General features: G+C 43.3%; 1 protein-coding gene and 1 long non-coding RNA gene across 2 annotated transcripts; one reads left to right on the plus strand and one right to left on the minus strand.

Moving 5' to 3' along the window:
- Positions 1-1,005: 1,005 nt before the first annotated feature.
- On the plus strand, positions 1,006-12,496 carry LOC122235462. Its single transcript, XR_006213546.1, has 3 exons — positions 1,006-1,604; positions 4,209-4,298; positions 12,415-12,496. It is a non-coding gene; the product is annotated as an uncharacterized LOC122235462 (long non-coding RNA).
- On the minus strand, positions 7,575-9,500 carry TEX13B (testis expressed 13B). Its single transcript, XM_007090642.3, has 3 exons — positions 9,445-9,500; positions 8,402-8,889; positions 7,575-8,300 (listed from the first exon to the last, which is right to left on the minus strand). Exons 2-3 carry the CDS (start codon positions 8,855-8,857, stop codon positions 7,608-7,610), a joined length of 1,149 nt encoding a protein of 382 aa, XP_007090704.2. The 5' UTR covers positions 8,858-8,889; positions 9,445-9,500; the 3' UTR covers positions 7,575-7,607.
- Positions 12,497-13,369: the final 873 nt, after the last annotated feature.

Below are 13,369 nucleotides of genomic sequence, written 5' to 3' on the forward strand. Positions count from 1 at the left end.
CATAAATGTTATCATCATGGCAATCATATAGAGTCACGGCTGCTTCTTATAAAAGAACATGGTATATCAGAAAAGACACCGTGTGGGATTCCTCAACAAGATAATTTTATTGATATGGGACATGTATTTGATCCTGACGAAGAGAACTGCAGCTCATCCCAAACTGTAGTGCTTCAGGGATGTGCTGGGATTGAGAAAACAGCTGTGGTGCACAAGTTCATGTTTGACTGGGCAGCAGGAATGGTTACTCCAGGAAGGTTTGACTATCTCATCTATGTAAACTGCAGAGAAATAAGCCATATTGCTAACCTTAGTGCTGCTGACTTGATCACTAACACTTTTCAAGATATAGATGGATCAATTCTGGACATTATTCTTGTGTATCCAGAGAAGCTTCTTTTCATACTTGATGGATTTCCTGAGCTCCAGCATCCTGTAGGTAACCTGGAAGAGGATCTTAGTGCTAACCCCCAGGAGCAGAAACCAGTAGAGACCCTCTTACGTAGTTTTGTGAGGAAAAAACTGTTCCCTGAATCCTCCCTGCTGATAACTGCCCGGCCTGCAACCATGAAGAAGCTCTACTCTCTGTTAAAACAACCTATCCAGGCCAAGATCATTTGGTTTACAAATGCTGAAAAGAGAGCATATTTCTTGAGTCAGTTTTCAGGTGCTAATGCAGCAATGAGAGTCTTTTATGAGCTGCGACAAAATCAAAGCCTTGACATTATGTCCTCTCTTTCCATCATCTCCTGGATGATCTGCAGTGTCCCGCAGTCACAGGAAGATGGTGACAGGAGTCTTATGAGGTCACTTCAGACCATGACTGATGTGTATCTGTTTTACTTTTCCAAGTGCCTCAAAACCATTACAGTTATCTCAGTGTGGAAGGGACAAAGTTGTCTGTGGGGCCTTTGCTCTTTGGCTGCGGAGGGACTACAGAACCAACAGGTCCTATTTGAAGTCCATGACCTCAGGAGACATGGGATAGGGGTATATGATATCAATTGCACTTTTCTAAATTACTTTTTGAAAAAATCTGAAGGAAGTGTCAATGTCTACACTTTCCTTCACTTCAGTTTCCAAGAGTTCTTGACTGCTGTGTTCTATGCCCTAAAGAATGACGGCAGCTGGATGTTTTTTGATCAAGTGGGGAAAACGTGGCAATAAATATTCCAACAATATGGGAAAGGGTTTTCATCATTAACGATACAGTTCTTGTTTGGCCTCTTACGTAAAGGAAAGGGAAAGGCTGTGGAAACTACTTTTGGAAGAAAAGTCTCCCCAGGACTTCGAGAGGAATTATTGAAATGGACTGAGAAAGAAATAAAGGATAAATATTCTATGTTACAGATTGAGCCAATGGACTTATTTCATTGTTTGTATGAGATTCAGGAAGAAGAATATGCAGAAAAGATAATTGGTGATTTATAATCAATTATATTGCTTCAACCTACCTACACAAAAATGGACATTCTGGCTATGTCATTCTGTGTAAAAAGCAGTCACAGTCATCTGTCAGTGTCTCTGAAGTGTCAGCACCTAATTGGATTTGAGGAGGAAGAGCAAGTCTCTGCATTCATGACACCAGTCTTTACACTTAATCAGTGAGTATATTAATGTATTTTCTCCAATGTTTTGGCCTTCAGAAATCATGGGCTTTCTTGTTTATTTCAAGTATTCAGGCACATGATCATTTCTGGTATTGTCAATAAATAAAATGAATCATCTCCACTTTCCATATTTTATGTCAATCAACCCAGTAAGGATTTATTCAATATATATCACATATTGGACACTAGACTAGGTAGACACTAAGGGAAGGTTAACAATTCTGAGCACTTATTATGTATTAGGCACTGTGCTAGCCACTGTGTGTGTGTATGTGTGTGTATATATATATTAGTCTTCACTGTTACCTTGTGACTGTACTTTATAATTATAAAAGTGTTATGAGCACGTAAGTCATCAAGATTATCATTGAGGATTCTACTATTTTGGTGTTGATGACTGCTATTCTGGAAAAGGTGGTAAACTTAACATTGAATTGGTTATCACTCTCCTCTACATATACTTCATCACTGAGGCCTCAGAGAGCCTCAGGTTAGTAAGGGGAAGAATTGTACTCCTGCATATATTGCTGTGAATCCTGGGCTTTTTCTACCAGGCTTCCACCTTCACAAAGGGTTCAAAGAGGCTTAGGTAAACCTAAGCCTTATTTCATACAGATTCTATATATTGCAAAATACAGTTCTATTGACTTATTGACCTGTGTTATCTAGAAAATGCCACTGGTCATAAGTCCGTTCTCAATACTTGGGTTAAGATGGGCATTGCCACTCCTTTAGCTGTACGACCAGCTGAGAGGTAGGGGACCTTGAGAAGAAGAGAGTGGGCAGAAGGCTCTACTTAGGAAGTGTTAACCCGAGTCTTTTCTCTGATAGTTATATTTCCTCAGTGGGAGTAGCATAGAGGTAGAAATGAGTATGGGGTAGGTGTGTTTGAGGGAAGTGGGGAGGGGAAGGGAAGTGCAGCAAGGGTGTTTGGGACTAGAGTGGAAGGAGTAGGAGAGGTTACATGGACTTGGAATTACCAAGGACCTTGGCTACAATGTCTTGATAAATTCAAGACCACTTCAACTGTATATTATAAAGTAAAATGATGGATAAATGCATTGAGAACTTTTAAACACTGATGGAAACAAAAAGAGGCTTCTGGTTCATTCTAGATTTCCAGAAAATCAGCCTTAAATGGAGTCCCTACCCCAGCCCTATTGCCTTTATCAGGGGGCTTAAACTTTCACAAGCATGTTGACAGAGAGTTCACTATTGTACTGTTTTAGGTTTATTTTGTTGTTCAAGTGTAATTAACATACAGTGTTATATTAATTTCAGGTGTACTATATAGTGATTCAGTGATACTGTACATTTCTCAGTGCTTGTCAAGATAAGTGTGCTCTTCATCCCCTGTATTTATTTCACACATCTCCACCCACCTCCCCTCTGGCAACCACCAATTTGTTCTCTGTATTTAAGAGTCTGTTTATTTTTTGTCTCTCTTTTTTTTGTTCATTTGTTTTGTTTCTTTTTTTTTCTTTTTTTTTTTAATTTTTTTTTAACGTTTATTTATTTTTGAGGCAGAGAGACAGAGCATGAACAGGGGAGGGGCAGAGAGAGAGGGAGACACAGAATCTGAAACAGGCTCCAGGCTCGGAGCTGTCAGCACAGACCCCCACGCGGGGCTCGAACTCACGGACCGTGAGATCATGACCTGAGCTGAAGTCGGACACTTAACTGACCGAGCCACCCAGGCGCCCCTGTTTTGTTTCTTAAATTCCACATATGAGTGAAATCATGTGATATTTGTCTTTCTTGGACTAATTTCTTTCACTTAGCATTATACCTTCTAGATCCATCTATGTTGTTGCAAAAGGCAAGATTTTATTCTTTTTTTATGATGGAGTAATATTCCATTGTGTATGTATGTATATATATACATACATATATATATGTATTGTTTGTGTATATATAAATACACATACACACACATACATACACACACACACCACATCTTTATCCATTCATCTATTGATCTACACTTGAGTTGCTTTCATAATATGTCCATTGTAAATAATGCTGCAATAACCATAGGGGTGCATATATATTACCAAATTAGTGTTTTTGTTTTCTTTGGGTATTCCTCAAAAAATTAAACATAGAATTATGTTTAACATATGAACATTTGAACTTTTCTAGTTCAAAACATATGAACTTTTCTAGTTTTTAATGATTAATTATTCTATTAGTACTGACAACCAAAATATAGTTATAGTGTAGATAGCTTGGGCAACTCACTTGACTTCTCTGAGCCATCTGCAAAACGATGATTATGATATCCATCATTGTGTTAGGGACCAGATAAGATAATTTTATATGTAAAGTGCTTACCTTGGTGCCTGGCACACAGTAACATGGCTTGGGCTTTGAAGTCAGACAGATCTGAGTGCTGACCTCCATTCTATTCCTACCTATGTGACCTGAGGCAAATATCTTAACTTTTTTGTGCCTTAATTTCCTTATCTGCAAAATGGGACTTTGGAAGAAGTAAATGAATACTAGTATGGTAATCAGAAGCCAAAGTAAGCCTTTTACTTAAAATTTTGTTCTTAACTGTCTTGTTTTAAATTATTTTTGCTTTCTCATTTTTTTTAGGTCCTTCAAGCTATGCAATTTGCCAGTGTCTCGGCTACACTTGCTCTGCCAAGCACTACGTAATCCATGCTGTAAAATCAAAGACCTGAAGTAAGTTGAACTTTGCTTTAAACACTTAGGTATTTGTAAGGTAGAAACTGGATTGCTAGAAATTGTACCCCCAGCTGATGGGACCTGCAAACAAAATATAACTAGTGCTCAGCTTCTCCATAGCAGAATAGCAAATGATAAGATATGCTACAAACCTAGAAGGGGTAGAGAGTCAGGCACAGATCCCTGTCAGCCCCTCCAGCCTCTGTCCCTTTTGTATATGCTATTTTTGCTGTAGGGAGTGGATGGAAGTCTATAACATCTAAGAGATCTGTGTCTGTGCCCCTCCTGGACCTACCCTCTTCTCCTTCCAGATCCAGCTGTCCTCTTCCTTGGTTTTCTTTCAGTTGGGTCCTGTCCCACTCCATGCAGCTCAGTGATCTTTTTCTCTCCCTCCATGCCTCACCTCCATCCCCTGCTGTTATTCCCCAAAGTGCCATTGCTCAGAAACTCCCCACCCACCACGCTGACTTCCATTCCGTGCTCACTCTCAGGTATCTTGTCTCCTTTAGTCCACATCTCAAGCACACAGGCACGAGCTCCCTTGTTTCTAAACCCCTCACCACACAGATCAGTGTCTGTTTTCCTTCCTTCCCTCCTGTCCTAGAGGAAGAGGTGGCCTTTCCAAACCTCCCCAAGCAAGTAAATTCACTTTTTAATTTTTAATTTTTAAGCATTTAATTATTTCACTTTACACAACACAGAAGTATATAAAGATATAAAAGCCCTCCCCCCCTACTGTCCCATACCCCACCCCACCTTATACCCCAACATCCCCACTCCTGCTTACCATGCCCTGACCATACCTCCCTAGGTAACACCTTGTTTGCTAAATATCTTTCCAGACCTTTTTTCTATGCCTTTTCAAACATCAATGTGTAACATAAGGCACAAATAAACCTATAATATATATATATCCTGCACATGCAGTTACAGAGCTTGGGGGGTTTTGTTTCACACACACAAAAAAAACTGGCCGTCATATTTTATTTTTTATTGAATAGTACAATGAACATGCCTCCCAATGTGGTAAGCAGGGTCTCTCTCTTGTGTGTTGTATGTTTTCAAGCTTTCTTCAGTTGTCTCCTTCCCCATGGTTCAAGTTTCTCCCATATTAAAAGGAACCCTCTCTCAACCATGTACCCCACTCCTTCCCTTTACTGCTAGGAGTTCTTGAAGAGCCCCCCTTCCTCAATTCCCATTTACTCCTCAGTCCTTGTGGTTTGGGTTCTACCCCTCCCTGGCCCAGATCTGTTCAAAGATCGAAATAATACCAAATCCAATGAATACTTTTCAGTTCCTACTTTAGGGCATCCCCTGCAGCCCTGGGCACGCTGAGAATGCCCTCCTTGCATCTCTCTTCCCACTGTCATGACTACTCCTAAGGACCTTGTCGCCTCTATGGTTCCCAGCCAGTGGCAGTTTCACCCTCCAGTGGATGTGTGGCAATACCTGGAGACATTTTTGCTTGTCACAACTTGGGGAGTGGGTGCTACTGACCTCTAATGTGTAGAGGCCAGGGATTCTGTCAAACATCCCGCAGTGTACTAGACAGCCCCCTGCAACAAATAATTATTCAACCTCAAGTGTGAGGAGTGCTGAGGCTGGAAAACTCTGTCCTAGAAGAATATAAACAAGCCCAAAGATATTCCTGAAAATGCAGGTTAGGGATGTTGCCCCCAATCCTGATGGTTGTCCACACCTGCCCCAATAGGAGACAGCCCAAAGTCCTATCCAGGAGCTATGATGATGAACCAGGGCCATTATAGCTTCAGGCTCTATGTCTGTAGTCCCTGGGTGATGTCCAGGGCTCCTCCAGTTTTCTTACTCTGGTCCAGGTGTGACACCTCACGATCCTTCTACCTGTGGGCTAATCCATACATTTAGTCTCCCTCAGCACCACTTAGAATCAGAATCATGAGAAAGGAAACACAAACCATCCTCTCCCCTTCTCTTTTCCCAGCTTACCCCCTCCCTCTAGACATTGATTTCCCATTGGGATATGTTTTATTTCATTTATGAATTCACTGAGACCTTTGTAACCAGATCCCCCCTCCCACTATTATTCTGGCAGTGGGTTTGGGGAGAGAATTGCTCAGGATAGCACCACACTTTGGTCCATAAACTAGACCAGCAAACCCTCTGGGCACTATCATTTGCTGACTCACCTCCTTAGAAGTGGTAGGGGTTCCCTGTTCAGATCTGTCTGTCCCCAGTTCTGCCACTGAGGACTGGGGAAGATTCTCATGTTTCGGGGCTATACAGCCATAGCAGTTGTCTGCATCTGGTGCTGGTGTCCTCTGTATGCAGTCCTGAGGGATTTCATCTTAAGGGTGGCAAATCTCTGCTGTGTTGTAAGCCCAGGGTTAACCCCAGGCCTTTTTTGATGGTTTCTCATGATATAACTTGATCAGAACATGAACAAGCTTCCTGTCCAGTTCATTCCGGGAGACTCTTGGGATATAGGAATCCTCACTACCTGTAGCTCTCTGATACTCCTCCCCAGCCAGTGTTGACATTTTTCTTGGATGATCTGTGGCTTGTGACTGCTCTTCTTGGTGCCAATTTCTGACTTGGAAATAATCTGGTTACCCAGATCAGGAACCCACTCAACTTAACTTAAAGAAAAGGGTATCTGTGTGGATTGGATTTTCATGCAGCATAACTGTAGAAAGACCACCACTGTCTCCATCTCTAGGGTTACAGGATCAACTCCTGTGCTTTCTCTATGCCTTATCTGCTCCCTGGGACCTCATTCTAGTATCCTCTAAGACACTTGGCTTCTATAAAGCACACAGTTCTTCTGACAGCCGGGGCCAGTCCTTGGCTGTGGCCTCGGCATTCATGACTCTGACCTTGGCCCGACTCCAAATAACCCACTGCTTCCTTGCCCAACACCACTCTATGAAATCTGCCTCTCTGTTCGAGAACCTGTTTGGCTAAGGATGGGTCAGATGTCCACTCCTCCCATCATATACAGCCTAGGTGGGGAGATGGGTGGATTGTCATATACATGGCTGCTCATGTCCACTAGATACTAGGGCTTAGGAGGAAGAACAAAAGCTACGGTGCTTCTGGGGTATGGAACACTAATGCTCTGGAACACAAAGGGGGTCATCAAAACATGTCTCTCCCTGTCAATCTACACCTTCTCCACTTCCCACCCCACCTCCCTCCCATTCCCTTAGCCCCATTCTCCCACTTATCCCCTTCCCCACTCCACTGAGTCCCCTCCCTCACCTTTCCCCCATCCCTCAAAAATTGATTTTCCACTGGTATAGGTTTCTGTTCTATTTGACATTTCTTAATTTACTGAGGGCTTTGCAGCCAGATTCCCCTCCCACAGCGGAAGCAAATTTCCCTCCTTGAAAAATTCACAGCTTTACACCAAGGGCAGTCCCAATCCCCAGGTCTGCGAAATATGGGAGGTCTTCTATGATGATAGGGATCAGAGTCTCTCCTGTCTCTTTGGGATTCTTGAGGGTCTTTTCCCTGGGACCCCACATTAGACCTCACACTAACCTCAGAGGGCCTCCAGTGGGGAGATGTCTGAACTGGAGTTCCTACGGTGAATGGTGTTGCTGGTGGGACTGGTGTGGGCGCAGGTGGGAAGGGGGAAAAGGGACAGGCGTAAGAGTATGTGAATGAGGCAGGGAGCTGGACAGGAAGGGGTGATGGTGTGACTGTGGCCCTAGGCTTGATGGTCCCAGAGAAATAAAACATGGCTGTTTCCACTGACTTAATATCTCCCTTCCTCTGCCCACTGGTGGTGTAATTTTTCTGCTCCACAGCTCCAAGCAGGTGCATGAGGCCTCCACCTGGCTCCTTTGCAGCTTCTGCCCCTTCTGCATTCTTCTGTCCTCTTCTTCCTCTTCCTGCAGTGCCAGTAGAAGCAGTAGAAGTGGCAGCAACTCCCGCCTCCTCTACCTTACCTGCTCCTTCTGTCCTAGTGGCCAGGCCTGGCTCCTCTGAGACCTGGACCTGCTTCTGCAGAGACTGCAGCTGTTGGAGAAAAGTAGGCAGTGTTGAGACCCATTCTGGGGGTGGTGAGGGGATGTGGCAGGGAGATAGGGCAGGGATCAAGCAGAGATAATCTTTAAGACCTGGAGGAGCTTCCACTTCAGGAAATCCCGTTCTGTCTGCACCTCTTCCAGGTTGGCCTGGGCCATCTGTAGCTGGAAGGCTGCCTCTTTGTGTTCCATCTCCTGCTGTGTAGTGAACTCCTTTAGGTCTGAGGCCAAGGTCTGTGCAGCGGTCTTATGCAGTTTGGCGAAGTCATGCAGCCAGTGTACCCTGTGCTTGTGTAACTGGCCCTGCCTGTGGGCAAAGCGCACACCTAGGACCAGGCTGCTCCAGGCACAGGCCTCTTTGGCCTCACTGGACACTGTGCTGTCTTCCAGGATGGCCCTGAGTTTGTCCTCCACCTCCTCCCAGGGCAAGGATGTATTCTCCAGGTAGAACTCCGGGCCTTTTGTGTGCCCAGCCATCTTCTCATTGATGAAGGTTACCACTTTGCTGTGCTGGAACCCACCACTGGGGTCGTCGGGTTTCAAGGCCATGATGACTGAGAACCTTAGGGGTTTGGCTGGCCCTGCAGAAACGAGCAAACCAGTTGTCCCGTAGACCCCCCTTGCCCCTCTCCTCTTGTCCCCCTTCCCCTCCCTCTTTATCCCCCTTCCTCTCCTCCCGTCTGGCCTTGCCCCCCTCCTCCCCCCGTCCTGCCCTCTTGCCCCCCCCCGCCCCTACACCCCCCCCACCCCCCCCGCCTCCTCTGTCCCACCCCCTCATCCTACCCGCTCCCCTGACCCGCCACCTCGTCCCTACCCCACCCCACTTCCCCATCCCGCCGCCCCCCCCCGTCCTGCCCCCTTATCCCCCCTGCCCCTGTCCCACCCCCTCCCCCATCCTGCCACATTGTCCCCACACACCCACTGCACCTCCGCCTCCCTCGTCTGGTCCCCTTGTCCCCCTTTCTCCAGTCCTGCCCTCTCGTCCCCTCCCCCACCCAGCATTTCCAACCATCTGTTTGCCCTGCCCCTCCTCCCTCAGACCCTCTGAAAGGTCCACTGACTGGTTTGCCCCACCCTAGTACACCTCCAGCCGGGGCCAGATGGGGTGCAGACTAACCATACCTAACCATACCTACCTAATAAGCCCAAGCAAGAGGGTACTTTTCCCTCCAAGGGCTTGAGAAAAAGGAAGTCTTAGGGCCAATTCTGGAATCTTTTACTCTGGGACTGTTCCATCTTCCAGTGATAGTGGGGGTGGGAGGGAATGTGAGAGGAAGGTTCTGTCCCAACTCCAGGACATAAGAGGACCTGCTATATTGTTGAAAGTCCTTGAAAGCCGGAAATAGCAGGAGTGGTCAGAAAAGACTTAGAATCAAGAACATAAAGGACTTGTAATCAAATACAAGAAGTTATGCGCACCCCACCATAATGCTTTGTCCCACACCAGGGGGCCCGTCCCTCCTAGAGATGGAATTTTCTAGAACAAGAGGCAGCCCCAATCCCCCATGGGACTCCTGAATGCCTTGGAGGAAGAAGGTGGAGCTAGGGAACAGCTTCATTGCCCATTGGCCCAGCACTGAATATTGTAGTGACCCTAAATGGACATAAATCTTGGCCACTTCACCCCCAAACCATGTCTTGAATCTGTCCACCTTTGCTGCCCCCACCATCCTAGGTCAGCTACCCCTACCCTATTTCTTCCCTGGACTGCAGCCCTCTGATATCTGGTCTGTCTCCTGCTTCCTGGCATTAGAGGGATATGACCATCTCACTTTAAATCTCCACTGACTTTCCGAAGCCTTCTGGATAAATCAGACAGACTTCAGGTTTAGTCCTACTTTGCCACTTACTATACGACTTTCTGCTGTAAATGAATCTTAATTTCTATCAATGGGCCTACTGCAAGGACAAATGACAGAGTACATTGTAAACTTGATGTAATTTCTTCTATGATCACATTTTTGTAAAATAAAATCTGTGTGTGTGTCTGTATGTTTCTATGATCTTGGAGAAAGGAGTGAGAGGGTATATACCAGACTCTTAACATTGGTTATCTCTGGGAGGTGGAATTGGAGAGGAGGTTTGGAAAAAGTTTTTATCTTCTTAAAAAAATTTTTTTAACGTTTATTCATTTTTGAGAGAAAGGCAGTGTGAGCAGAGGAGGGGCCAAGAGAGAGGGAGACACAGAATCAAAGCAGGCTCCAGGCTCTGAGCTGTCAGCACAGAGCCTGATGTGGGGCTTGGACCCATGAACCGGGAGATCATGACCTGAGCCAAAGTCGGATGCTTAACTGACTGAGCCACCCAGGTGCTCCAAAAAAGTTTTTATCTTTTTAAAATACATCTTCCTATGATTTCACTTGTTACAAAGAACATATGTATGCATACATTAAAAATCTGGAAATTCGTGTGCCAAAATTTTAACAGTGGTTATTTTGGGGTGATAGTAATATAGTACTTAAAAAAACTTTATTCTTTACGTTTTTCTCTATTATAGAAATTGTTTATAGTAAGCATATATTATGTTTTTAAATTTTTAACTACTCTTTGATAACTTATGATCATTGTAAATACATTTTAAATACCTATAAAGTAAATGTCTCCCTGTAATCTCACCCTTTCCCAACCTAGAAGATAACCACTGTTAATAATTTGATATATATGTGTGTGCATATATATATATATATATATATATACATACATATATGTCCTTCTAGTCTTTTATTTTTTAAATGTTTATTTACTTTTGAGAGAGAGACAGAGTGTGAGTGGGGGAGGAGCAGAGAGAGAGGGAGACACAGAATCTGAAGCAGGCTCTAGGCTCTGAGCTGTCAGCACAGAGCCCGATACGGGGCTTGAACCCACCAACTGTGAGATCACGACCTGAGCCGAAATTGGACACTTACCGACTGAGCCACCCAGGCGCCCCTGTCCTTCTAGTCTTTTAAAATAGGCCATAGCAAATACAATTGACCCTTGAACAACAGGGAGTTTGAACTGTGGAGGTCCACTTATATGTGGATTTTTTTTAAAAATAAATTCAGAGCGGTACTATAAATGTATTTTCTCTTATGATTTTCTTAGTAACATTTTATTTTATCTAGTTTACTTTATTGTAAGAATATAGTATGTAATATACATAACATACAAATACATGTTAATTGATTATTGTTAAGGTTTCTGGTCAATAGCAGGCTATTAGTAGTTAAGTTTTGGGGGAGTCAAAAGTTGTAGGTGGATTTTCAACTCTGTGGAGGTTGAAGCCCCTAATCCCCTGAGTTGCTCAAGGGTCAGCTGTAATTGGAAGTTTCTCAAACAAAACATCCTCTGTCTTGTCTCTGGCCTTTCCATCTCTTGGCCTTTGCACTGGCTGCTCCATGAGTGAATTGTCCCTCAGCTCCTCCACTTCCTCCTGCTTCCATTCTCTTCATCCAGCTGTTCAATTTCTCTTCCCCTTTCACAACAGCACTCAAGTATTTATTTTTTTATAAATATTTCTTGATCCTCCAAGCCCCACCCCAAGCTAGGTTGAATTGTACTACCTTTCTGTGTCCCCATGATACCTTACACATACCACTTGAAGTACTTTTCACACTGTATCCATGATTTTCTAATTTTTTTTTCCCATTAACTGGACATCCTTGAAGGCCAAGTTGGGGTCTTAATTATTTTTGTGCTTTTAGCATTTGGCACAGTGGTAAGCACCCGATAAATTGTTGAGTGGATTGAAAAAATTCATTACATCAGTAAGGTACAAACAGGTACCTTTAAGGGGAGTCCTATTTTCTTTCTTCTCTGAAATGTCTTTTTCTCCACACAGACTGATTTTCTGCCACCTCACAGCTTCTTGTGGTAGGGACCTCTCTTTAGTATTTGAAACTAACCAGTATTTGACAGATTTGGAATTTGTAAAAAATACCCTGGAAGATTCAGGAATGAGGCTTCTGTGTGAATGATTAAAGCAGCCAAACTGTGTCTTACAGACATTGAGGTAACTGACAGCAGGAGATTTTGTTTTCTCTGTTCATGTCATTTTTTGTCAATTTCTGTTTGCATGTGGGGAGAGCATGAACAAGATGATGAGGTCATTCTTCTTTTCTCTGAAGGTTGTACGGATGCCTTATATCTCCTGCTTCTTGTGGGGCACTAGCAGCTGTTCTCAGCACCAGTCAGTGGCTCACTGATCTGGAATTTAGGGAAACAAAACTGGAAGCTTCAGCTCTGAAATTGCTCTGTGAAGGTTTAAAAGACCCAAATTGCAAATTACAGAAGCTCAAGTAAGTTGTAACTGTTAGTTTCCTTACTGCAAGAAAAAAAATTTAAATATGCAACTCAAAATGGACATTTTGTGATCAAAACATTTCAAAGAGCCATGGAGAGGAAGAATAAAAAGTGACAGTCCCTAAAATTGTTTCTATGCAACAAGTTTAGGAAGAGAATTTTCATTGTAAGTAACAATAACATCAATGACTATAATAATAACCCACACTTATTGAACAGTTACTTTGTGCTAACCATTGGGCTGAGTGCTTTGTATCCATTATTTCCTTTAATTATTATCCCCATTTTAGCAGATGAGGAATTGGAGACCTAAGATCATAAGACTAAATAACATGGTAAAGGCACAATTCAAAACCGACATGTGTTTGACTTCAAAGTCCATGGTAATGATTTTAATATATAATTTATCATATACATGTTAGGGTTCTCTAGAGAAACAGAACAAATAAGATATATACAAAATATGCAGTTGACTCTTGAACAATATGGAGGTTGGGGGGCCACTCCTACCCCCGCCAGTTGAAAATCCACATAGAACTTTTGACCTTCCAAAAACTTAACTACAAATAGCCTACGGTTGACTGGAAGCCTTATTGATAACATGAACAGCCAACTAACACATTCTGTATATATTTATTATATGCTGTATTAAAATAAAGTAAGCTAGAGGAGAAAATGTTAAGAAAATCATAAGAGAAAAATACGTTTACAGTACTATACTGTATTTATCAAAAAGTCATGTTTAAGTGAACTTGTGCAGTTCAAACCTGTGTTGTTCAA

This window comes from Panthera tigris, chromosome X (genome assembly GCF_018350195.1).
Source record: "Panthera tigris isolate Pti1 chromosome X, P.tigris_Pti1_mat1.1, whole genome shotgun sequence".
NCBI lineage: Eukaryota > Metazoa > Chordata > Mammalia > Carnivora > Felidae > Panthera > Panthera tigris.

Excerpts from the sequence above, each read along its gene's own strand:
- TEX13B (XM_007090642.3), bottom strand. The coding sequence starts at position 8,857 with ATGGCCTTGAAACCCGACGACCCCAGTGGTGGGTTCCAGCACAGCAAA. Across the intron at positions 8,301-8,401 it reads TGAAGTGGAAGCTCCTCCAG|CTGCAGTCTCTGCAGAAGCA; the intron begins GTCTTAAAGATT and ends TTTCTCCAACAG.